General features: G+C 52.9%; 1 protein-coding gene across 5 annotated transcripts in view; it reads right to left on the bottom strand.

The window, feature by feature from the left end:
• TSNARE1 (t-SNARE domain containing 1) overlaps window positions 1-25330 on the bottom strand; it is a 91918-nt gene that overhangs the window by 59054 nt on the left and 7534 nt on the right. For 4 of the 5 annotated variants that reach the window (XR_009498508.1, XM_059901967.1, XM_059901966.1 and 1 more), the window contains exon 2: window positions 2912-3037. Coding sequence is in view for 4 of the 5 variants with exons in the window: in XM_059901967.1 (XP_059757950.1) it covers window positions 2912-2999 (88 nt within the window). In the remaining variant the exon portion in view is untranslated. Of the gene's footprint in view, window positions 1-2911; window positions 3038-4122; window positions 4223-25330 lie in introns of all 5 variants that reach the window. The other variant, XM_059901969.1, reaches the window with a different exon arrangement.

The raw sequence follows: 25330 nt of genomic DNA, 5'->3' as shown, positions 1-25330 counted from the left end.
GAGAGTAACGGGCAGTCCAAAGCAGCCCACAAAGAAAACTCCAGGCCCGGGTGGCAGTTTTACAGCAAAATCCCAGACGCCTGTGAGGAACACAGAGTCCTCTTGGTCCCAAAGCTCACACAGAACACAAAACACCATTTCTACTCAACCCTGAACTAGAGCATCGGGCTGGCTCTGGACGGCAGGAAAAATAAGTAAAAGATAAAAGCATTGAAATAGAAGAGGAACCTACTGTTGTTATTCATAAATGACACTGTCTATACAGAAAACCCAAGATTCTACAAATTATTACAATTAATAAAAAGACTTGAGCAAAATAGCAGGACAAAGTCAGTGGGCAAAAGTCAATTACACTCCACAGGGAAAACCTGGCTTCTTCAAGAAATAAAACTCAGGGGGAAAAAAGAAAAACTAAAAGATAGAGGAGAATCTAGAGATTTGGAAAGACTTAAAAGGCGCATCATCGACTACAACGCGTGGATCTCATAAGGACCCCGTGGAAACACGCGTCTCTGTGGTGCTCCGGAACCCACCGGTGGGCAGGAAGCCACGGCTGCATCTGTACGACACTTGGTCACGGAAAGGAGACACACGCTGAAATACTCACACAGGAGATGTGCTGACGTCTGGGGCTTCCTTCTAAATGCCCTGGGCAGGGGGGTCATGAGGGCACAGGCGAGGCTGGACCAGCCATGGGGGATGCCCCTCACCCCAAAACCCAGTGGACGGGTGCTGGGTTCATGACATCACTGCGTCTACTGTTCTGTTTGAAATATCTCACATTTAGAAAGTTAAAAAATAGGATGTAAAAATTAAATAAAACCTCTGGACTTTCCTTCTTAAAACAACCAGTTGTGTGTGCATGCACCAGCAACAAAGACTTGGAACGTGTAACATATTCCATTTATAATGGTACCAATTATAAAAGCAGCAAAAAACATGTTTTCATTTTGTTAAGTTTAATGGAAGATATGTAAGATCTTTGTGGAGAAAATTATAAACCTTTATTGAAAGACATTAAAGACCCAATAAACAGAAAGACCTACACGTTCATGGGTTGGAAGACTGGTGATGACAGAGATTCCGATTCTCACACGTTAACATAGCGGATGCAAAGCAATTCCAGTCCAAGTTTGACACGGGGATTCTATCATCTATTCAGCAACAAAAGGCCAAAATACCCAAGACATTTCTAAGGATAAACAAGTAGAGCAACTTGCCCTAAAAAATATCAAAGTTACAACAACTGTATGAAAATTAGGGTGGAACTTTGCACAGGAATAGAAAACTTGACCAGAAGAACCTGTATGGAAACCGTATTCATCACAGAGCTGGCACTGCAGGTCTGTAGAAAGGGATGGAATTTTCAGTCAAGGGCTCGGGGACCATTTGTTATACAGAGAAAAGTGGTATTGCACTCCACCCTCCCCTCCCCACCTCTCACCGTAAACAAAAATCAATTCCAGGTGACTGCAAGACTTAAATATGAAACACAAATTATACAAGCTTTAGACGAAGTAAAGGCAAAATCATTATCACCTTATCATAGAATTTATTAAACAGAAAGTGCACACCATGACAGGGATGATTGATAAACTCAGCTACGTCGTGATTAAGAACCTGCTTTCCTCAGCAGCACCATAATGAAAAGCCAGCACAGTGGACAAAGGTTTCACCTCCAGAAACCTTGTACATCGACAAGAACAAGACAAACTCAAAGTAAAAATACACAAAAGAGTTACCCGGAGAGACCCAAATGCCCAGTGATCACACGAAAAACTGATCAATCCCATTAGTTACCAGAGAAATGTGAATTACAACCAGAAGACACCATTCCACGCCCACAGACGGACAAACAGTCAAGGCCACCACCGTCTGGTGCTGACGGGATGGGAAGCAGGGGCAGGTCAGCACAACCACCAGCCACCGAGCTGGCCACCCCTGGCCACCCCTCGCTTGGGCCGTCCCGACAGCGCCAGCGTCCAAGGGTCCTCAGCACCACCACACAACAGGGCCCAAAACAGGTGCCCTAACAGCCCCTCGCCCATGGACCAGGTACGCCTGCCATGGCCACGCACACGACCCGGCGCCACAGAGCAGGGAGATGGAAGGGCAGCCACGTGAACGGCAGTGACTCGGGGGCAAAACAGCAAAACCAGCAAACTGCAGAATGATTCGACCGTACAGAGTCCCAAAACACACAGACTCGCAAGGTCTGTGTGAGACTCTGACATGTAGCAGCAAAACCACAAGCAAGAGCCAGAAAGCCGTAATCCACAGCCCAGGGGCGACGGGAAGGCACTGGGATCCAGCGGAGGCACCTGGGAATCTGCGTCGCCAAGCCTTACACCGTCACGTTTAAAGTCCCCATGCACACTCACTCACACTCACTGAGTCGCACATCTGCCCGGCACCCCCAAGGACACGAAATCAGTTACGTAAGCCACACGTCCTGCCGAAAACCCCCTTCACCCGGGGAAGGGAGCCGGCGAGTAAGCAGACTGCGCGGTCAGCCTGCGGGGTGAGGGCTCGGCACCCGGAAACCTAGAAGCGGATCCCGCCCAGTGTAGCCCAGGACGGCGTCCGTCACCCCGCGGGCCTCGGTTCCCGCGCTGGGCACTGCACGCCAACACCTGCCCCACACTGTCACCCACTCAGCCATCTGCCAAGCACCCGCAGGCCACCGCAGAATGACCGCAGACACCCAAGTCCACCCCACAGCAGAGCAGCCTCTCCCACTCTGCTCTCTCCTGGTGCCGACTCAGCCCAACACCAACGGCGCCAGCCCAGCCCAGGGCCAGGGTCACCCCTGGTCCCGGGTCACAAGCAGCGCCGGCCAGGACAGAACCCATCTACGGCCACCAACACAGCACACTGGAGACCCGTCCACGCTGCCAGCCGCTGTCCTTACCTAGAGGCTGATAGCCTTGTGCGGAGGGCCCCCCAAAAGGGCCGCGGCTCCCCAGGCCGCCGCTGCCAGCGATGGATCCGTAGGACATCTTCTCACAGAAGGCAGGGCCGCCGCCTTCCTGCAGAGCTGGAAGAAACCAAACCCCGGCAGGGAGGGAGAAAAGAGGGTTTAGCGCTGGGATTCAGGATGCACTCTGGCCCCGCCCACCCCACCTAGGAGTCTGATTCTGCTGCACCCTCACCTTGCAAGTCAACAAATAATGTCTAAATGTTGAAAAAAATCAAGCAGTAGTGACACGAGTGTGTTATTCAGAGGAAAGCATCAAAGATCTACTAGAAGAATCCAAAGCAGCTGACTCGGGACAGGAAGGAGGGCGACTAGGGGTGACTTTTCTCTGAATTAACCATGTAGCGCTTCTTTACGCCATAAACTTCATGCATGGGTAACATAAAAATATCAAAGCTTAATCTGAAAAATTCCAATAAGATCCTCCTCCAGAAAGATCAGTGTGGAAACAAGAGCTGCGGGCTGCAGGGGTGTCTGCCTTGAGCAGACAAGATCCAGGTGGGGGCCCAGCATCTCCTCAGATCTCTGGAAGGCCGCCCCATCATTGTCCTGTGCGGCCCTGCAGACCCCAGGCAGGCACAGGGACCCAGGAGGACTTGGCCCAGTTCCACAGGTGCACCCGTGCACCTACTGTGCACCAGGCGCTGTGTCCAACGTGGTCAAGGAGGCCTGTCCCTGGCCCCGGGGACCTGAGCATCGAGTAGGCGACAAGGGATCCAACAGCAGCTTTCAGAGACCCTAGGGGCACAGCAGAGCCCCAGACCGGCGGGTCCCCAGGGCAGCAGCTCAAGCAGGATCTGAGCCGGGAGCAGAGAGCAGGTGGCCAAGCCGCAGAGCCACGGTTTGAAGGGAGGGGCAGGGCAGCCCTGGGAAGATGGGAGGGACAGCAAGTGTAAGGCGGTCCCACGGCCACCTGGGGGACTGGCGGAGGCTGCGGGGCGGCACTAGGGACCCTCCAGCCCAAGCCCACCATGCGCCCGGCCACAGGCGGGCAACTGGAAGGGACTGCGGGGCCCAGCCAACGGCACCTGTTGCTTGAGAGGCAAAAACAGTCCGAGGGACTGCCACCGACGTCCAGGCAGCTGAGGGGTCGTGGCAGTCCTGGTCTGAGAAGGGAAAGTCCCCAGCCTGCCGTCTCATCTAACCTGCAGTCTCACACGGCCTCTGCCTTTGCTCAGGAACTGGGAGATGGAGGCCATCCCACCGCTGGGCCACAAAGACTCGGTCCAGCCCGAGGACACTGGTCTGGGAACACAAAACGCCACCGGGCAGGACTCTGGGCCTCAAGGCCCTGGGGACCTGGAGCCCAGCGGGCCCGTCCCCGGTGGCTCACAGGCACCCACCCCCACCCCCAGGCTCCCCACGTGCCAGGCTGCACCCTCAGCTTCCTCCCCACCCCTCCCGCCCATCCGCCCACAGCCAGTTCACGCCCCGACTTCTGCACCAAGGTTCCCCCCCCCCCCCCCCCGCAAGGGCAGGCAGCGGGCAGCAAGGACCCAAACAAGGAAGAGGGAGGGAGCCGCTGGCAGCCCAGAGGGCGGGCGGAAGCTGCAGCAGGGCCAGGCCAGAGGGCCGGGCGGATGCTGCTGGGCTGTGGTGTCCGAGGGCAGCCCCAGGCTGCCTCCAAACTGCCGGGCAGAGGCCAAGGGAGCAATGCCCGCTGCCCGGGAGGCCTCCTACCAAGCGGCTTCCGTGACCGCCCACCAGGGCTGCCAGCCTCCTCCAGCCTCGTGCCCCTGGCTCATGTTGGCGCCACGCTGTGCCCTGGACGTCAGCCCCCCGCCCCCCAGCAGCCTGAAGGGAGCCGTCTGTCCTCAGACTGCCCAGATCCTGTCCCCCAGGCACCAGAGGAAGTGCGGGTGCCAGGGAACACCCCCAGCAATGCAGCCCTGCCTTCAGGACAAAGCCCCAGGCCCGGGGAAGGAGCGGCCCGCCAGCAGGATGCCAGGGGACGCGGGGCTGGAGGGAGCACCCGGACACAGCTCAGGCTGGGGGCCAACAAGCCGAGCCCCAGGGCCAGCGCTGAGGCTGTGGTAGGGCCGTCTCTGCCCCGGATGGTCTCCCACGCAGGGCGCGACCTCTGCCTGCAGCTCTCTCCCGCCGGCCTGGGCCTCTCAGAGGCCGGGGCACCCCAAGACCAGGGCCGACCTTCCCAGCAGCAGACAAGGAACGGTACTGTCTAGACGGGGGTGCCACAGAATGGGCCCTGCCCCCCTCACTAAGCTGAAGGGACCCCCCCAAGGATGGAGAGCCGGTCCTCCCAAGCTGGGGCCTGCACAAGTCACTTCAGCCCCCTGGTCCTGTTTTCTCATCTGTAACAGGGGGCAGCGCGCCCGCCCTTAGCAGATCAGGGTGAGGCGTCAATCAGTGACCTTCAGGAGCTCACCTGTGAGCCTGTGCCCCGCGGTGACACGGGGCCACACGTGGCACTGGACGGCAGCGGTGAGTGAGGGCCAGGCCTGAAGGCCGGAGAGGCGAGAGCAGCACAGCTGTCCCTCCTTCCTCCTGCCCTCAGCCTCCCGAAGGCCTGAGCCGACCAGGAACCGCGAGATGCGCCCAAAACCCAGAGCAGGAGGAGGGCACGGGGACCCCGCAGCCCCCCTGCAGGTACGAGCTGACCTCTGCCCGGATGGCTGCGCGTCGCCCTGCACCTCGCTCCTGCTGGAGCCTCTGTGAGGCCCTCCCGGCCGTGGCGACGGGCCTGACGGCAGCAGCGGGCGTCCTCCCCCCTGAAGGGTCCACTCCCGGGCCCGCCCCACCCGGCCAGGTGCCCCCCAGTCCTGAGCCGGGACCCAGTCTCCTCCCTGTAGGAGGTCCCGGGAAGGCAGCCCCGGGGCGGGTGGGAAGTCAAACAAGAGGCAGCCACCCTCCAGGCACCTGTCCCCACGCTTCCGGGCCCCCGTTCCACTGCGCCCACCCGAACACCCACAAGCCCCAAAGGGCTAACAGAGCCTGGTATCCAGCCGCCCTCAGGCCGGCCTGCCCTCCCCCCGAGGCAGCCACATCAGGGCCTGCGGCCCCCATACCCATGGGAGGGAGTCCCAGACCACCTAGCCCAGAGGAACCACGGGGGCCGGGCGAGGAGCGGGGAACTGCTGGACCCACGGGTCCGCAGAAGGAGGTGCGCCCAGCCTTCCTCCTGGCCGAGCCCAGAGCCCCTGCCGCCCCGGCCTGCATCCCCAGGAGGGGCCTCAGCACCTGGCCGTAGGCAGGGGGACCACTGCACCAACTCAGGGACCTCCCCTCCTCCAGGACCTCGTGCTCATCCTCCACACCTTCCCTCAGTCTCACCCAGCCCTCGTCCCCGCTGACAGCGCTCGGGACCTCACCCTCACGGCCCGAGCTCCAGCCACAGCCCCTCCGAACCCACCCCCAGCACCTCCGGGTCGCCGTCCTTCAGCCGTCCGTGTCCCCTCTCCTCTCCAGGCCCCGCGCCGACCCTGGGGCTCGGCCCTGCCACCCCTCCCTTGCCCTTCCTCCCCTCCCCCTGCACAAACACAACCCTGGTTAATCCAGCTCTCCAGGTGCCCTGGAGCCCAGGTGGGTGTCGTGGGCTGCTGCCCGCCCACTGTCATCGCCAGCCCCTCCCCAGATACACAGTGGGCCTTCCTCCGGCCACAGGCCAGGCCGGAAAATACACAGAAGGCCAGGCGAGGCGCTGAGGTTGCAGGTGCACCGGCCCTGACTCCAGAGGGTGCTATTCCACTGCTCAGTGAATCCCGTTCTTCACTGAGCCAAAACGAGCAAAGGGGTCAGGGGCAAGGGGACTTTGGGGGTCGGGGGGGGGGGGTGGCTCATGCCTCAACACCTGACCCAGACCGAGAGCGGCCAGGAGGCCTCGCCAGGGCATCCTCAGGGCCCACTCCGTGCGAGGCGTGCGGGGGCGATGGGGAGGCTCCTTCCTGAAGGAGGCAGGGCAGAAGGAGAGCTGCCCGGGGGCCTCTCCCACTGCCCGAACCCTCCTGCTGCGGCCGCCCTCGGCTCACCTGGCCCCACGCCCGCCTGCAGGGGAGCTGCTGGGGCAGACCTGCCCCCGATGCTGCTCTGGGCCCAGCGGCCTGGCTCCGGGTCCTGACCTGCGTGGCTTAGAGACCGCAGCGCTGCCCCAGGGAGGGCGAGGTAGAAGGCAACACTGACGCCCAGTCCCGCCCACGCCACTCCAGGTGGAGGCTGAGCGGCCCAGGCTGCTGCCCACTGAGGGCCAGGAGGACACCGTGCACCAGCCCGCGCACGAGAGCCCGCAAGCTAGACCCGCACTTCCCCCACTGACCACCACCCACGGGCCCACCAAAGTGGCTTCCGATGCGGGGCACTGGGGAAGCCAAAGCAGCTCGGAGACCCCAGGATGAAGGCGAGGACATCACTCAAGACCCGGCTGCCCGGCCCACCAGGCCCCGCATCTGGAGTGTCCCGTAGAGAGGACACCTGGGACCTGGCCGGGGCCACGGGGGCCTTGGAGGATGGCAGGCGTCTGCCGTGGGCCCAGGGGAGGGGGTGGAGGCCCCTGTGCCAGGCATCCCCTGATCTAGCTCAAACCCCCAATTTTTTTTCTAACATCTTTATTGGAGTATAATCGCTTTACAAATGGTGTGTTAGTTTCTGCTGTATAACAAAGTGAATCAGCTATATGTATTCATATATTCCCATATCTCCTCCCTCTTGGCGTTTCCCCCCCCTCCACCCTCCCTATCCCACCCCTCTAGTTGCTCACAAAGCACCGAGCTGATCTCCCTGTGCTATGCGGCTGCTTCCCACTAACTATCTATTTTACATTTGGTAGTGTATATATGTCCATGTCACTCTCTCACTTCGTCCCGGCTTACCCTTCCTCCTCCCTGTGTCCTCAAGTCCATTCTCTATGTCTGCGTCTTTATTCCTGTCCTGCACCTAGGTTCTTCAGAACCATTTATTTTTTTTTAGATTCCACATATATGTGTTAGCATACGGTATTTGTTTTTCTCTTTCTGACTTACTTCACTCTGTATGACAGTCTTTAGGTCCATCCACCTCACTACAAATAACTCGATTTCATTTCTTTCTATGGCTGAGTGATATTCCATTGTATATATGTGCCACATCTTCTTTATCCATTCATCTGTTGATGGACACTTAGGTTGCTTCCATGTCCTGGCTATTGTAAACAGAGCTGCAGTGAGCACTGTGGTACATGACTCTTTTTGAATTATGGTTTTCTCAGGGTATATGCCCAGTAGTAGTGGGATTGCTGGGTCATATGGTAGTTCTATTTTCAGTTTTTTAAGGAACCTCCACACTGTTCTCCATAGTGGCTGTATCAATTTACATTCCTCCCTTTTCTCCACACCCTATTCAGCATTTACTGTTTGTAGATTTTTTGATGATGGCCATTCTGACCAGTGTGAGGTGATACCTCATTGTAGTTTTGATTTGCATTTCTCTAATGATTAGTGATGTTGAGCATCCATTCATGTGTTTGTTGGCAATCTGTGTATCTTCTTTGGAGAAATTTCTATTTAGGTCTTCTGCCCATTTTTGGATTGGGTTGTTTGTTTTTTTGATATTGAGCTGCATGAGCTGCCTGTATATTTTGGAGATTAATCCTTTGTCAGTTGCTTCATTTGCAAATATTTTCTCCCATTCTGAGGGTTGTCTTTTCGTCTTGTTTATGGTTTCCTTTGTTGTGCAAAAGCTTTTAAGTTTCATTAAATCTCATTTGTTTATTTTTGTTTTTATTTCCATTTCTCTAGGAGGTGGGTCAAAAAGGATCTTGCTGTGATTTATGTCATAGAGTGTTCCGCCTATGTTTTCCTCTAAGAGTTTGATAGTGCCTGGCCTTACATTTAGGTCTTTAATCCATTTTGAGTTTATTTTTGTATACAGTGTTAGGAAGTGTTCTAATTTCATTCTTTTACATGTAGCTGTCCAGTTTTCCAAACACCACTTATTGAAGAGGCTGTCTTTTTTCCATTGTATATTCTTGCCTCCTTTATCAGATAAGGTGACCATATGTGTGTGGGTTTATCTCTGGCCTTTCTATCCTGTTCCATTGATCTATATTTCTGTTTTTGTGCCAGTACCAAACTGTCTTGATTACTGTAGCTTTGTAGTATAGTCTGAAGTCCGAGAGCCTGATTCCCCCAGCTCCACTTCTCTTTCTCAAGATTGCTTTGGCTATTCGGGGTCTTTTGTGTTTCCATACAAATTGTGAAATTTTTTGTTCTAGTTCTGTGGAAAGTGCCATTGGTAGCTTGATAGGGATTGCACTGAATCTGTAGATTGCTTTGGGTAGTATAGTCATTGTCACAATGTTGAGTCTTCCAATCCAAGAACATGGTATATCTCTCCATCTGTTTGTATCATCTTTAATTTCTTTCATGAGTGTCTTATAGTTTTCTGCATACAGGTCTTTATTCTCCTTAGGAAGGTTTATTCCTAGGTATTTTATTCTTTTTGTTGCAGTGGTAAATGGGAGTGTTTCCTTAATTTCTCTTTCAGATTTTTCATCATCAGTGTATAGGAATGCAAGAGATTTCTGTGCATTAATTTCATATCCTGCTACTTTACCAAATTCATTGATTAGCTCTAGTAGTTTTCTGGTAGCATCTCTAGGATTCTCTATGTATAGTATCATGTCATCTGCAAACAGTGAGAGTTTTACTTCTTTTCTGATTTGAATTCCTTTTATTTCTTTTTCTTCTCTGACTGCTGTGGCTAAAAATTCCAAAACTATGTTGAATAATAGCATTGAGAGTGGGCAACCTTGTCTTGCTCCTGATCTTAGTGGAAATGGTTTCAGTTTTTCACCATTGAGAACAATGCTGGCTGTGGGTCAAACCCCAATTTTTAAGAAGAGAAAACTGAACTCAGGGAGGGAAACCGACTCACCCAAGTCACGGAGACAGACGGGGTATAGGACAAGCCCCCCCACCCCCCGCCCCGTAGCTGCAGTCCTCCCACCCGCCCTCCCCAGTACTCTCTGTCCTGGGTACTGCGGTCCCACTGTGGTCCCACAGCTGCAGAGGAAGAGAAGAGCAACTCCCGCACCTGCCTGGTACCCTGCCAGCACCCTCCCTGCCCACTGGAGTTGGCAGGCAGCGTGTGAATGCAGTCTGCACTGCGCACAGACGGTGAAGAGAGAGATGTGAGTGGGTACACAGAGCCGCACAAAGGCCACTCGTTCACACAGCTGTGAGTGTGATGTTCATCTTCTTCCCAGCTTTGTCCCCTAAGACGGGGTAACGCCCCAGAGCAACGGACACGCCCAGCACGCAGATCTTGGTTACAAAATATCATTCTTCACAAAAAGGAATTAAGATTCCTTGGAGAAATGGTTGATTCCAGGACTGGGCAGAGAAAGTAAAAGATAAGCCTAGAATATTCTGTTACACAAAAGAGTAAGGAAGTGCTCAAAGCAAGGTGGGGCTGTCCCAAAAGGACACAGGAACCAGCTTGAAAGGCTTCCACTGGCCAAATCTGAGACAACTTGAGCATGAAAATAGACAATGGCGGGACTTCCCTAGTGGTGCAGTTGTTAAGAATCCGCCTGCCAATGCAGCGGACACGAGTTCGAGCCCTGGTCCGGGAAGATCCCACATGCCATGGAGCAACTAAGCCCGTGCGCCACAACTACTGAGCCTGCGCTCTAGAGCCCACAAGCCACAACTACTGAAGCCCGCGTGTCTAGAGCCAGTGCTCACAACAAGAGAAGCCACCGCAATGAGGAGCCCACACACCGCAACAAAGAGTAGCCCCCGCTCGCCGCAACTAGAGAAAGCCTGCGCGCGGCAACAAAGACCCAACACAGCCAAAAAATAATTAATTAATTAAATTTTTAAAAATAGACAATGGTAATAAAAATAACTTTTATTTATTATAGCCTTATACACTGACAACTGGGGAAGGAATGATGGAATTAGCAACATCGTGGTCATAATTGATTCAGGCAAGAACGTCCAGTGGACCTTAGAGCTAGTGGGTGAAAGTCCCATGAGTAACAGGATATTCCCACAGTCTCAAAGTATCTTCCCCAAGAAACTTACTAGTTAAAAATGGAAAAAGACCTTGTAGAGGAGAAACCTGGCAGACCAGTCACCTTAACCCAAGGACCTACATCACACCATCGGGGACATATCAGACGTCATGTGCCTCCTGCTGCCACACGCTGAGGAGGACACGGCAGCGCTTTCCAGGTCCGCCTGCCAAGAACAAACAACTGTGGAGACATCAGACACACCCAGCTGAGCGAAAGCCTGCAAAACAACTGACCTGCAGTCTTCACCAATGTCAGTTTCGGGAAACAAAGACAGACAGAGGAACTAACCGTCCAGGTTCAAGGAGGCTAAAGGGACGTCATTCCCCAAAACCAACACACAACCCTGGATTTCATTTTGCTAAGACAAGTTACTGGGATTCCTCACAAGGTCTGTCCTGTGAACACCAGTAAGACCCTTAGGCTAGAGTACTGGCTGGTGTTAATGTCCTGATTTTGATAACCGCCCTGCAGTTACGTAAGAGATTATGTATTTGGGGATCGAGGAGCATCACATCTGCAGCTCGCCGAGCGGTTCAGAAGAACACACGACGTTCACACGAACACAAAGAGGGAAGGGGATGAAGCAAATACGGGGAAACGGTCACACGTGGGGAATCTGGTGGAAAGGCAGGCTTTCTGTTAATCTGGTAACTTTTCTTTAAAACTAGAATTACTATGTCCGAGAGTTTTAAGTTCAAAATAAAATGAAAATTCTACTAGAGTATTTTTTTTAATAAATTTAAGAAAGATGCAAGATATGCGTACTGAAAACTAAAAAAAAAAAATTATTAAAAGAAAGTAAAGAAAACATAAACAAATGAGGGGCCACGCCGTGTTCGTGGGCTGGGCACCAGGACTGCACAGCTACAGAATCAGCTGTAACACAGTTCACAGGCAGTAACACGCACACATGTCCGACATATCTTCTAAAACCAAGAAGCTCCTCCCACTTCAAAAATAATTAGACAAGTCTTGGAGAAAAAGGAAAAAAAAAACACTAAAATGAAGAAATTGCTTTTAAAAAAGTGAAAACACTACATGTGAAAACCAACGGAACACGTTTAAAGCAGTGATCAGACGAAAAGTCATAGCGCTTAACATTTCATGAAAAGAAAAGGAAACAAATGGACTTCATTCTTAGCTCAAAAAGTTGGAAAAGAGCAAAAAGAAAGTCAAAAGTAACCACAAGGAAGAAAGCAATATAAATATAAGCTAATAATATTAATGAGGTAGAAAACAGAAAAACAATAGACCTAATTTATAAATCAAAATCCTGGGGGCTTCCCTGGTGGCGCAGTGGTTGAGAATCTGCCTGCCAATGCAGGGGACACAGGTTCGAGCCCTGGTCTGGGAGGATCCCACATGTCACAGAGCAACTAGGCCCGTGAGCCACAACTACTGAGCCTGCATGTCTGGAGCCTGTGCTCCGCAACAAGAGAGGCCACGACAGTGAAAGGTCCGCGCACCGCGATGAACAGTGGCCCCCGCTCGCCACAACTAGAGAAAGCCCTCGCACAGAAACGAAGACCCAACACAACCAAAAATAAATAAATAAATTTATTAAAAAAAAAAAAATCTTGTTTTCTAAAAACTACTAACAACCAATAGCTAACTTAGTCAGGAAAGGAGGGAAGAAGCCACAAATACACAATATAAGAAATGAAAAAGGAGGCAAATCACTGAAACAAAAAATTTAAGGAATCATTAAGGCTCTACTTTCAAATCTCTATACAAATAAATCGTAAAACATGGACGAGATGGATAATATCTTAGGAAAACGAAGTTCACCAAAAAAAAAAAAAAAAAAAAGCGACCCACTGGAGACAGAGAGCTCTTACAGACAAATTTGGATAAAAGAAATAGAAAGTTATCATAAAAACCACCCACCAGAAAATACCAGGACAAGATGGTTTTGCAGGGGGCTGGGGGGAGGGGGGGTGATTCCACCACATTTCCAAAGCCAAATATTTCCCGGGCTCCATAAATTATTCCAGGGTGTTGACGACGCAGGAGAACCTCCTGATTCTTTTATGAAACATGTACAACATTGATACGGAAACCTGATGAACACAGTGCAAAAAACGGGAAAGTTACGAACCAGTATTGGCTATGAATATTGATGCCAAAACACTAAATAAGGTACTAAGAAACAAAATTCAAACCTGATTTGTTTATTTTTCTAGGAATGTGGGGCACGTTCGCCATTAGGAACCCCGTTAATGTGACACCACGTTAACAGACCGAAGGGAAAGGCTTATGAGTTTCTCCACAGACGCCAAAAACAGACGCATAAACAAAGCTCCTGATGAAAACAATCAAAAATCTTTCTTAAAATGGTAAACACCCTTTAATCCTAAAACAGGCATCTGTTTAAAGGGAAAGCACTGGAAGCAATTCCCAGAGATGCAGGAGAGGGCAGAGGTGCCCTGCGTGTGCAGCACCACCCAGCGCCGCTCCGGAGGCGTCGGCAACACAGGCCAACAGGCGACACCAACGGGACGTGGGAAACAGAAGTGGGACCAATGCCAACGGCACGACGGTGACTGGGAAACCCTGAGACAAGGTTCAAATTCCAAGAAGTAAAAACTTGGGCAAAGCAGCAGCGTATAAAACTCACATACAGAAAGCAACCGTCTTCACATACACACACCCAGTTAGGGGACAGAATCGTAAGGAAAACCCCAGTCACCAGAGTAACACATCAAGGAATGAAGCTAACATGAAATGGGAAATACCCCTGAGCTTTAAAACACTCCAGAAGATGGAAGGCCGAGAGGATCGCATGGAAAGCCATCCTTGTCCTTGGATAGGACGACCCTATTCACAAAGACGTCCCTTCTCCCACCCCAATAGAAACACCAACAAGGGCTTCCCTGGTGGCGCAGTGGTTGAGAGTCTGCCTGCCAGTGCAGGGGACACGGGTTCGAGCCCTGGTCTGGGAAGATCCCACATGCCGCGGAACAACTGGGCCCGTGAGCCACAACTACTGAGCCTGCGCATCTGGAGCCTGTGCTCCGCAACAAGAGAGGCCGCGACAGTGAGAGGCCCGCGCACCGCAATGAAGAGTGGCCCCCACTTGCCGCAACTAGAGAAAGCCCTCGCACAGAAACGAAGACCCAACACAGCCAAAAATAATAAATTAATAAATTAAAAAAAAAAAAAAAAAAAAAAACATCAACAAGCATCTTTATAGAGCCAGACAGGCCGAGGGAGTTCACGTAAGAAAACGCTACACAAACAAGCAGGTAAAAAGCACTGCTTCCCCCAGACGTAAAAGTCCCAGAGAAAGAAGTGCTGATGCTGCTACGACACAGATGAACCTTGGAAGCGTCACACCGACTGAGCGGAGCCGGACGCAGAGGTCACGCACGCACGATCCCATTTCTGTGAAATGCCCAGGACAGGCAGATCCACGGAAACAGCACACAGACAGGTGGCTGCTAGAGGCTTGGGCGGGGGCAGGGGAGTGACTGCTAATGGGTGTGGGGCTTCATCTAGGGTGATGGATGTTCAACTCTGTGTAGATACTGAAAACCACTGGACCGTACACGTCAGAAGGGTGAACTGCAGGGTACGTGAGTTATATCTCAACAAAGCTATCATAACAAATGCTAGAAAGTCTCTATAATTAAAACCAGGCAGGAAAACACCAACAAACCAATGGAATAAGAAAGTAAGCCTAAAATCAGACCCGCATATGTATGGATGTTTAGGATAGAATAAATGCAGCACCTCAAATCAAAGGAGAACTTTTTAATAAATGGTGCTGGGACATCTGGTTAGCCACGTGGAAAAAAAGTGGTTCATGCCTAACACAATAAAAAGAACATATGCTAAAAGGATCATGGTTATCCAAGTAAAGGATAAAACAAAGTATCTGAGAAAAGAAGCGCTCCTCTTCAACCTGTATGCAGGGAAAGTTTCCTAAGTAGGACTCAAAATCAAATGCTGTGAACGGAGAGACTGGCACATGTGACCACTGTCTCATGGAAGCTCCCCTCACCTGGTCTCCTCCTCCACGAACTGGGCCCGACCACAGCACCGGCCCCCCAAGGGGTGCAGGGGTAAGGGAGCTGTGTGTGCAAAAGGTCCCAGAACCAATGCTCCCATCCGTCCCTGCTGCTTCCTGCCCCAGCACCCGAGGGTCAAAGGGACACATGCTCACCAAGGCCATGCGGCCTCTTCCGGGTCCTAGCCAAGCCCTGCACCTGCTTCTGGATCCTTCCTCTGCTCCTCCAGGCCACCTCCCCATCCCGACCGCAGCAATGCCCCAGCACTCCCCTCCCTCACCAGTCTGCTGAGACCCCAAGCTCTCTGGGATGCCTCTGTGTGTGACTCCCCCCAGAAAAAAGGTGGGGGTAGGGCAGGCCCCCAGGACTGGGCAGGGGGCACACGGACCAGGCTGGGAGCTGAGCACAACTCCCTGGGGAAGAAAACCATCTGGTCTTTGAAGGAGCCGCAGGGCGCAGACCCAGGGCCACGGGAGCTGGCTCAGGCCCGGCACAGGCACCTTCAAAGGACAGCTGGGCGGTCTTAAAGGCCCTGCGAGCCAATGCCTGGCCCCGCCAAGTTCACACACACACGGGAGACGGGACAAACACCCCACCCACGAGGGAGGCTGTGACAACCTGATTCTGCCCCAACGCCTCACCCCCAGCTTGTCTGAGAAACCAGGACACAGACACTGAAGACAAGTCAGCCCTGCCATCCTCCAGGAAGGAGGCCCAGGGCGGCCTCAGGCCTCCTGCCTGCACCATCCCTCGGCCACAACCCCCAGGACCTGCCCCAGGCCACTGCGGGAGCCTGGGTTGTGAGAGGTGGGGAGCCCCGAGAGTAGGGGACCCCAAGACCACCACACCGCAGAGGAGCACTGACCCTGGCTCAGAGGAGATGACCCCCCGACCACGCCAGGATGTGCCCAGGCCCGGGCTCCTGACCACAGGCTGGGCAAGGGGAGGCTGGGCAGAGCCGAGGACGGGCCTGGCAGAGAACCACCCCAGGGGCCCACCAGCTACCTGCTGGGCCGGAGCTCCAGAGCCCAAGAACCTGGACTGAGCCCGTGGCTGTCGGAGCCCAGCAGGGACCGAGACCCCTCCTGGCAAGGACAGAGACGCAAGAATGTGAGACAGAGGGAGGCCTCGACATAGATGGGAAAGGAGGGAGGAACACAACCCCACGTGATGAAAAAGCAAAAAGAAAGAGCCCCCTTGGCCTCCTCTGAATGTGCGAAGGTGCAGGTCTTCTCGAGATGTTAGTTACAAAATTCAGGGAAATTAAACACTAAAGTTCATTCACTGGGGACTTGGCTTCCAAGCACATCACTTTAGAAGTGGGAAATCCATGAATTACAGGCCCCTGGAGGGTTCTCGCAAATGAAAACCGTATGAAATGGGGGAGAGACACTGAGATGCAGACAGAACCAGTGCGGCAGGGAGAGGCCGGGCAGCGGAGGGAGGGACCCAGTCCCACCTCGGTGCCCTGCCCTCGGCGGTGGGGGGGGAGGGGACCCTGCGAAGAAGGTCCCCACGGCTCGCCCCCCCCCAGTCAGACTGTTCAGCTAGACAAACCCACGCAGGACAGAACCTGAGGGGGCCCAGCGCCTGGCAGAGCCCAACACCCAGTCCCCTGCCCCCAGGGAGGTGCCAGGCTTAGTGAAAAGACGAAACCCAAAATCACAGCACAGCAGGAGTGGTCCCCCACCCGAGAGCGCACCCCCATGCAGCCGGGGTCCACTGCGGAGGGGTCGGGGCTGGTGGCCCTGGGGGAGCGCAGAGGCAGGGCAGCACCGGCCCCTGCAAACCGATCTGCAGAAGGCACCACACCCTGCACCCCAAGAGCTCTGCTCCAAGGAGCCAGACAGGAAGCACTGGGAAGCCAGAAACGTTACAAAATAAAAAACAGAAAGCTACGAACAAGCAAAACAGCCAGCAATAAACAATTAAACACATCACGTTAGGTATCTAAATAGCGTGTGATGAAGTGACTTTAAAGAGTGTTAAAAGTATATACTCAGTCGTGGGTGGGAAATGCTCACACACGACGCTAAGGTGAAAAATGATGCTGAAAACACAGGACACACAGTTACCCTGAGGAGTGCGCATCCTGGCCACGGGGACGGAGGGACCGCCACTCAGGAGAACTGCTCAGCGATTCTTATGAAGACACGTCTACCTCCGCCAGGGTCGCCCCACTCCTGGGCACCTGGACATCATCACCCACACTGAAAGCAGCCCGGACGCACACCAACGGGAGCAGGGACACGCCGGGGTCCTCCGTGCGCTCAGGCTGCTGACACGAGTGACACACACAGGGCTCGCAGAATCCTCGTGTCGAGCACGAGAAGCCCCCAGTGATCGCGTTCATGCGACAGTGGGAAGAGGCACGAGGAACCTCCAGGGATCACATCCCAGACCCACGGCACACGTGCACGGACCAAAGACTGGAAGGAAACGCATCACCGGGGCCTTGAAAACACGGGGCGGGGCAGAGGCAGCACCACAGAGGAGTACGAGGTGCCAGACCCCGTCCACGTGAGACGTCAGAACACACAAATCCACAGAGACAGGACGTGGCCCGGGCTGCCGGGGGGAATCAGAGGTGGGAACAGGGAGTGACCGCCATGGCTACGGGGTTCCTGTGCGGGTGTGGAAAAGTTCTGGAATTAGACCGTAGTAATGGCTGCACAACATCGCGAATGGGTTAAGAATCACTAAACTGTACTCTGTAACGGGCGAGCTGTACGGTGTGTGAACCACATCCCGCGGCGGTTACAAAGCTGCTCAGAGCACGGTGGCTGGTGGCGGGCCACCGGAGGATGCGGGCGGATGCGCTGCGCTCGGGACCCAGGGCATGCTCGGGGTGTGAGCCAGGGGCCCCCCAAGCTCTTGGCCAGGCATACACGTCATTTTTACAATCAGGAAAAATACATGTGGTCACTTAACCCAGCAAGCAAACATGCTAGCGCTGCTGGGCTGGACGCACAGGCCAGCGAGCGGCACTCCACCAGGCCAGGGCTGCGTTTTGGCCATGGTCCCCGGGGTGGACCAGTGCACAGCAGGTCCTCAGGTAGTTTGCTGGCTGATGGACCCACGGCACGCCAACACCCCACACGGGCCACCTGGTGCCCTGGGAGCTGCCCGGGGCAACCACCTGAGACAGCCCACACCTGCAGAGCACACGGCCGGGAGTGAGCGACGCGTCCACGTCCTGCCCGGCCGGCCTCGGCAAGTGGACACACCCCATTTGGTTTAGGGTCATTCTGTGAACTTCTGCAGCTTGGTGGAGGCTGAAGACCCGTCCAGTCCACGGAGGAGACCTCATCCCCGGCCAGAGCCTAGTCCAGAAGGGACCCAGCCTGACGCCTGACTCGGTCGCAGTTGGGTCGGGCCAGGGCACATGGTGACCCCTGACCCTGGCCACACACCAGCCGCACCCTGGGATACCCTGGCCCCTCACCTCGCAGCTAAGAGAACATGGATGAGACTGCGGCCTCCCGCCTCCCTGCGCCGGCAACAAGGAGACAGCTGCCACAGACCTACTTCTCCAGTGGCGGGGGAGTCGGTGAGTTAAGCCACGTAAGCGCTTCTAAAGCACCAGGCGTGTTCGGCGCTCCATCCGTGTGCTAGCCAGCCACGCGCCACCACCCCGACAGGGGACCCTGAGGCACAGAGCCTGGCTCGGGCCGCCTCTGCCCACGCACGCGCCTGGGCCAGACCCCAAGGGCCCCTCGCACGGGTGCCTGTGTGCGCAAAGGCAGAGGAGGGGCCAGGGGCTGCAGTGGCATGCGGTGGAGTGTTGCTATAGCAACTTGGACTCCTCGTCAAACAGCGCGCCAGCCAGGCACCCCCGGCACCCCGAGAATGACGCCCAGAACGGCCACGGAGAAGCAGGATCGCTGACGGCACCAAAGGGCGGTTGGGATGCCAGCCGCTCATGCCCTTCCCCCATCCCACCTGCCACACCACCCCTACCCCACCCCCCCCGCCCCCTCCCCGGAAAGGCCACGGGAGGCCCGGCTTCAGGGCCTAGCTCTGCCCACCGCCCTGCCGCCTGCCCGTCCGCCAGGCCCTCTCCCAGGATGGTGGCAGCCAAGGAGCAAGAAGACTGTGCCTGAGTCACGAGGGCGGGGGCCCACAGCACAGCTGCACACGGCCAGGACTCACACTCGCCTTCAGACCCCAAGTCTTCCTGGGCCGTGGGGCGGAGGAGGATCACGGTCTAAGCCGGAGCTGGAGGCCCCATGCTCTTGGGCACGGCCCACTCAGGAGGGAAGCCAGCCCACTTCACCAGACAGCCCGGCTTCCCAGGGACAAGCTACCCAGCAGGCCCCGGACTCACAGCCCGTGGTCACCACTTAACTGCGGGAAGGAACCTTTGCTGTCACACTTCATGAACCGGACACTGAGGCTCAGAGAGGTGAGGAACTTGCCCGGGAAGCCCAGCTGATCCGAGGCCAAGGTGGGAACCAGACCCAGGTCTGTCTCTGGGCAAAGCCAGTGCTGTCCCCCCCACCATGGCCGCGGCCCCGTCGGAGCAGCAGCAGACTGGAGCTCAGGCCGCACCTGGGCGTCACAGCCCAGCTCTCCCAACAGCGGCCAGCGAGGCAGGGATGGCCACGGTCATCCGACGCGACAGCAGACGTCCCAGGACCCTCCCCCGGCCCTCCGTGGGGAGCCACAGGGCGGAGGGGCTGCCACGCACCTGCCATGTCCTAAGAACAGGCCGGCTGAGGGCACTGCTGAGCCCACCGGCCACAGGGAAAGGGCATAGGCACAAACCTGAAACCTCTATCCTACGGGCACAGGCTTCCGGACGCCCACACCCAGAGCTCCTTCTCCCTGCCTCGCCCACCCTCACCCTCACCCAGGCGCATACTGACTACCGCTAGGGAAGGCGGCCGTGCGGGAACACTGGGGGCACCGAGGGGAAGCCCGAGCAGCGGGAGCGGGAGACGGGGGCTGAGCGCGCTGAGATCTGGGCCTTCTTCTGAGGCACCGTCACCGCCTCAGCGTCCAGGGTGCAGCTGCATCCCAGCCTCACCGCCACATCACGCCGCCCCGCCAGGAGCAGCGCGACCGGACAGTGTCACCACACCACCCTGACCACTGGGAAACCTCCACTGCCATCCCCACCCCTCGGTACCGCCCCCCCAGTGGCAGCAGCGCCAGGCCAACCCTCGGCAGCAGCCCTGTCCTCCTATGAGCCACCGGCCCCACTGCCACCCCCCAGGTCATCGCCACCTCCTCCCTCGCAGAGGACAGGATGAAGCGATGCCAAGGAGGCAGGGGCTGGTGGACAGCTTGTTGTCTGCTGCTTTAATGAGGAGGGCAAGACCCCTCCTGCAGGAGATGGGGGGGCGGCAGGAAGATGGGGGGTCCCCCTTTCTACAGATGGCAGAGGTAAACCACAAGTGTCACTGCCCAGGGTGACAGGCAGGAGGCGTGGGCTGGACCCCCAAAGCCCACACTCTTTGCCCCGGACCTGAACGTGCAGACCCAGCTGGAGGGGTCCCTGGGGAAAGGAGAGCTTGCCCTCACCCCCAAACCCACAGTAACACCCTGCAGCCCCTCCCCTGACTGCCCACTAACCCGCTGGTATTGATGCCAGGGCAGGCCAGTGGCTCAGACCCGAGGGCAGCCCTGGGCCTCCAGCCCTGCCCCAAGGCCTGCAGGGAGGAGGTGTCCTTTGGCAGGATGGGCTGCGGGGATGGAGGCCCCGCCCTAGGAGCTGTCTGCGGTGCTGAGCACAACGGGCCCAGAGACAGCCGGCTGGCCGTCAGTTAATGGCACCGAGTTTCACTTCTCTAGTCAAAGAAAAAAAGATTATCAGATTGGATCACAAAGCAAATCCAACCTCATGCTTATGGAAGAGACACCCACAAAGGAACGCAGGAGGTGACGGGCAGAAGAATGGAGAAGGCGCGCCAGGCAAACCAAGAGGGAGGGCAGCGCACCATGATCCTGAAGTCAGGCAGCGTGGAGACGAAACAAAGGACGCGATTCAGAATAAAAATGATGGTTGTACCACAGCCGCCAGCAGTCACAGGAGACACAGGAGAAAGGGGCAGAAACAGACCTACAGCAGGACCACAATTCACTTCTCTCAGTCCACGACAGAGCGGGTAGACAAAAACTAAGACCTATGTGACCCACGACACGATCAGGTGGTGAAACTGACTGACACACCCACCAACTGCTGTTCACCCAAAAGAGAGAACAGATCTCTTTTTCAAGTGCCTGTGGAACAATGGTGAAAACTGACTCCATGTTAGAACCACAAGAAAAACCACATAAAACCCAAAAAGTTCAAAAGAGAATAGTCAACATTCTCTGATCAAAATGCAATTAAAACCAGAATAACAACAAAACCAAGAAATCAAAAGATGCTTTTAAGACTTGCTCCTCAACAGCTCTTGGACCAAAAAAGAGACTACAAACCAAAATCATAGCACTTCCAGACAGCACTGATAAGGAAAACACATACAATCAGAACTGAAGGAACTGCCTTTAAATATTAAACACTTTTTTGAAAAGAACAGAAACAAGTTAATCAAGCCTCTAAACACCTAGGGAGAAGGATGATAAGATAAACTGAGAGAAAGCAAAAGAAATTCTTAACTATAAGCAAAAAGGGATGCATTAAGAAGCAGGAAAAAAAAGGACAATGAATTTTTAAAAATACCCAAAAGGTAAATCTTTGAAGAAAAAGAAAAACCATAAAATGGAAACAACTAGCCAATCCAACCAAGAAAAAACAGGAACAAATATGATGGAAATAATCACAGAAACCAAGAAAATTATGAGAAGAGTGAAAGATAATTATACTCAAGTCTACATGAATAAATCTGACAACCTGGATGAAACTGATAATTTTCTAGGAAAATATAATTTCTAAAACTGACCCCCAAAAAAGAAAGAAAAAATTTACAGGATTTTCTTCCTCAAAACAAAAACAAAACTAACAGAAGAGCACCGGGTCCCAATAGTTTCACAAAGTCTACCAACACTTTAAAGACCAGGTAGTTCAACGCTATTAAACTACTCTAGAAATGCATCAGAAAGAAAACGTTTATTTTTATGAAGCAGATGCGACCCTGATATCAAAACCTAGAAGAAAGTACACACCAAAAACAAAATGACAGACCAAGCCTACTTATGGAGAGCAATATAGATGCTAAATTAAACAGCACAAAGTATCCAGCAGCACCTTAAAGGAATCCCACATCAGACCACGTGAAGGGCATTCTAGGAACTCAGGAATGTCTCGCTGTTAGCAATTCCCATTAGTGTAATTCATCATATTAACTATATCTAAGGAGAAAAGTCATATGATCATCCCATAGATGATTTTTTTTAAAGAAACTGACAAAATTCGACAACAATTCTTGATTTTTAAAAATGAGACCCTCAGTAAAATGGGCAGGACAGGCTCTTCCTTGACACGTGGAAGGCACGTATCTCATTCCAAACCCACAACTGCCCCATGGGGAAACACCAGGGGTACTCAAGAGAGGTGGCCCCCACCAGCTCCCCAGGGACACTGAAGGATGAGTCCACGCAGTTAGGTAACAGAAGGAACCTGGGATATAAAAACTGGAAAGGGGAAGGTTAAATATCACTATTTGCCACTGCTATGATCGGATACCTGGAGAACTCAAGGTAATTACTATTGGGTTGGCCAAAACGTTTGTTCGAGTTTTCGTAACATCTTACAGAAAAACCCGAATGAACTTTTTGGCCAACCCAATTAAAAAAACAGAATTCAGCAAGGTAGCATGGGACAAACTCATATGAAGAAATCCAGAGTATTCATACACGTATATACAAACAGAGGATAATACAGAAGAAAAGACTCCTAACCATCACATTTAAAAGGATAAAATTCCTGCAAATAAACTTGAAAACATTACAGAAAAAGAGACCTAAGCAATTGGGAAAGTACAGCACATTCTTTTTTTTTTTTTTTTAAATAATTTTATTTATTTATTTATTTATTTATTTTTGGCTGCATTGGGTCTTCATTGCTGTGTGCAGGCTTTCTCTAGTTGCGGTGAGCGGGGGCTACTCTTCACCGCAGTGCGCAGGCTTCTCATTGTGGTGGCTTCTCTTGTTGCGGAGCACGGGCTCTAGGTGCGTGGGCTTCAGTAGTTGTGGCACATGGGCTCAGTAGTTGTGACTCATGGGCTCTAGAGTGCAGGCTCAGTAATTGTGGCACACGGGCTTAGTTGCTCCGCGGCATGTGGGATCTTCCCCGACCAGGGCTCAAACCCGTGTCCCCTTCATTGGCAGGTGGATTCTTAACCACTGAGCCACCAGGGAAGCCCTACAGCACATTCTTAAGAAGGAAGATTCAATGTCATAAAGATGTCACTCTCCCTAAGTTAGTTTGTACATGTAACACAATTCCAACCCCAAACCAATCAGGTTTTAGGGATGCGAGTGTGTGTATGTGTGTGTTTGGTGGGGGGGACTGAGTAAAGCACAGACAAGCTAATTCAAAGTTCATATGTAGGGCTTCCCTGGTGGCGCAGTGGTTGAGAATCTGCCTGCCAATGCAGGGGACACGGGTTCGAGCCCTGGTCTGGGAAGATCCCACATGCCGCGGAACCACTAAGCCCATGAGCCACAACTACTGAGCCTGCGCGTCTGGAGCCTGTGCTCCACAACAAGAGAGGCCGCGATAGCGAGAGGCCCACACACCGCGATGAAGAGTGGCCCCCACTTGCCGCAACTAGAGAAAGCCCTCACGCAGAAACGAAGACCCAACACAGCCAAAAATAATAAATTAAGTAATTAAGTAATTAAAAAAAAATCCGTACTTTATAAAAGAAAAAAAGTTCATATGTAAAGATAATCTAGAATAGGCAAAAAAATTATGACAAAAGAGCAATGAGTTCTTTGATATACCGAAACACAGTACAAGGCCTTAAAAATTAAAATAGAGGTTACAACTGTACACATGGACAATGGAACAGCTTACAGGCAAACAAACGTAATCAATCTTGAGAAAGAACAATAAAGCTGGACGCATCACCCATCCTGATTTCAACATATACTACAAAGTGACAGTCATTGAAACAGTATGCTACTGGCATAAGACGAACACACAGACCAATGGCACAGAATAGAGAGCCCAGAAATAAATCAACACACAGTCACTGTATCTGCCAAGGGTGCCAAGAACACACAGTGGGGAGAGGACAGTCTCCACAACAAATGACGCCAGGAAACTGAAGCTGAACCTGCAGGAGAATGAACTTGGACCCTGTCTTACACCACGCACACAAGTCAACTCAAAATCAATTAAGGACTTAAAACAGAAGACCCAAACTGTAAAACTCCTAGAAGAAAGCACAGGGGGAAAGGTTCACAACACTGGTTTTGGCAATGATTTCATGGATATGATGCCAAAAGCACAAAATAACAGAAACAAAAAACAGCTAAGTGGGACTACATCAAACTAGAAAGCTGCCGCAAAGCAAAGGAAGTAACCATCGAGTGAAAAGGCACCTACGGAGTGGAAGAAGATCTTCCTCGCCTCACAATGGGGTTGCACCCTGATAAACCCATGGTAAACTGAAGGTAAGTCAAAAATGCATTTAAAACACTGAACCTACTGAAGGTCACAGCTTAGCCTGTCCTTCCTGAAACGTGCTCAGAACACTCACATTAGCCTACAAGTGGGCAAAACCATATAGCACAAAGCCTATTTTACACTAAAGTGTGGACTATCTCATGTAATTGAACACTGTACTGAAATTGAATACAGAATAGCTGTCTGGGCACCGGCTGTTCACCCTCGTGACCCCGGGGCTGACGGGGAGCTGTGGTTGTCACTGCCCAGAATCACAAGAGTATCCACCCCACATCTCTGGTCCAGGAAAAGATCAAAATTCAAAATTCGAATCATGGTTTCTACTGAATGTGTATCACTTTCACACCATGAAAAGTCAAAAAAACTGTAAAATTGTTAAGATGAACCATCCTAAGTATACGACTGTGTGTATCTTATAAGGGGTTAATCTCCAAATCATATAAGGAACTCCTACAATTCAGTAGTTTAAGAAAACTAATAAATTACCCAATTATAAAACAGGCTAAGGACTCGAATAGACATGTTTCCAAAAAAGACATACCAATGGCCAAGAGGTAGATGAAAAGATGTTCAACATAAGTAATCATCAGAGAAATGCAAGTCGAAACCACAATGAGACGTCATCTCACACCTGTGAGAATGGCTATAAGCTAGAACCTAAAACCGGTGGGGGAAGAAATGGATTCTTTAGTAACTCGGACAGGACTACTAGTAGACCATCTGCGAAAAAATTAAGGTCAGACTCGTAC

This window comes from Balaenoptera ricei, chromosome 17 (genome assembly GCF_028023285.1).
Source record: "Balaenoptera ricei isolate mBalRic1 chromosome 17, mBalRic1.hap2, whole genome shotgun sequence".
In the NCBI taxonomy this organism is placed as follows: domain Eukaryota; kingdom Metazoa; phylum Chordata; class Mammalia; order Artiodactyla; family Balaenopteridae; genus Balaenoptera; species Balaenoptera ricei.
Note: the sequence above shows the minus strand (reverse complement) of the source record. Positions and strands in the feature narration are given on the sequence as shown.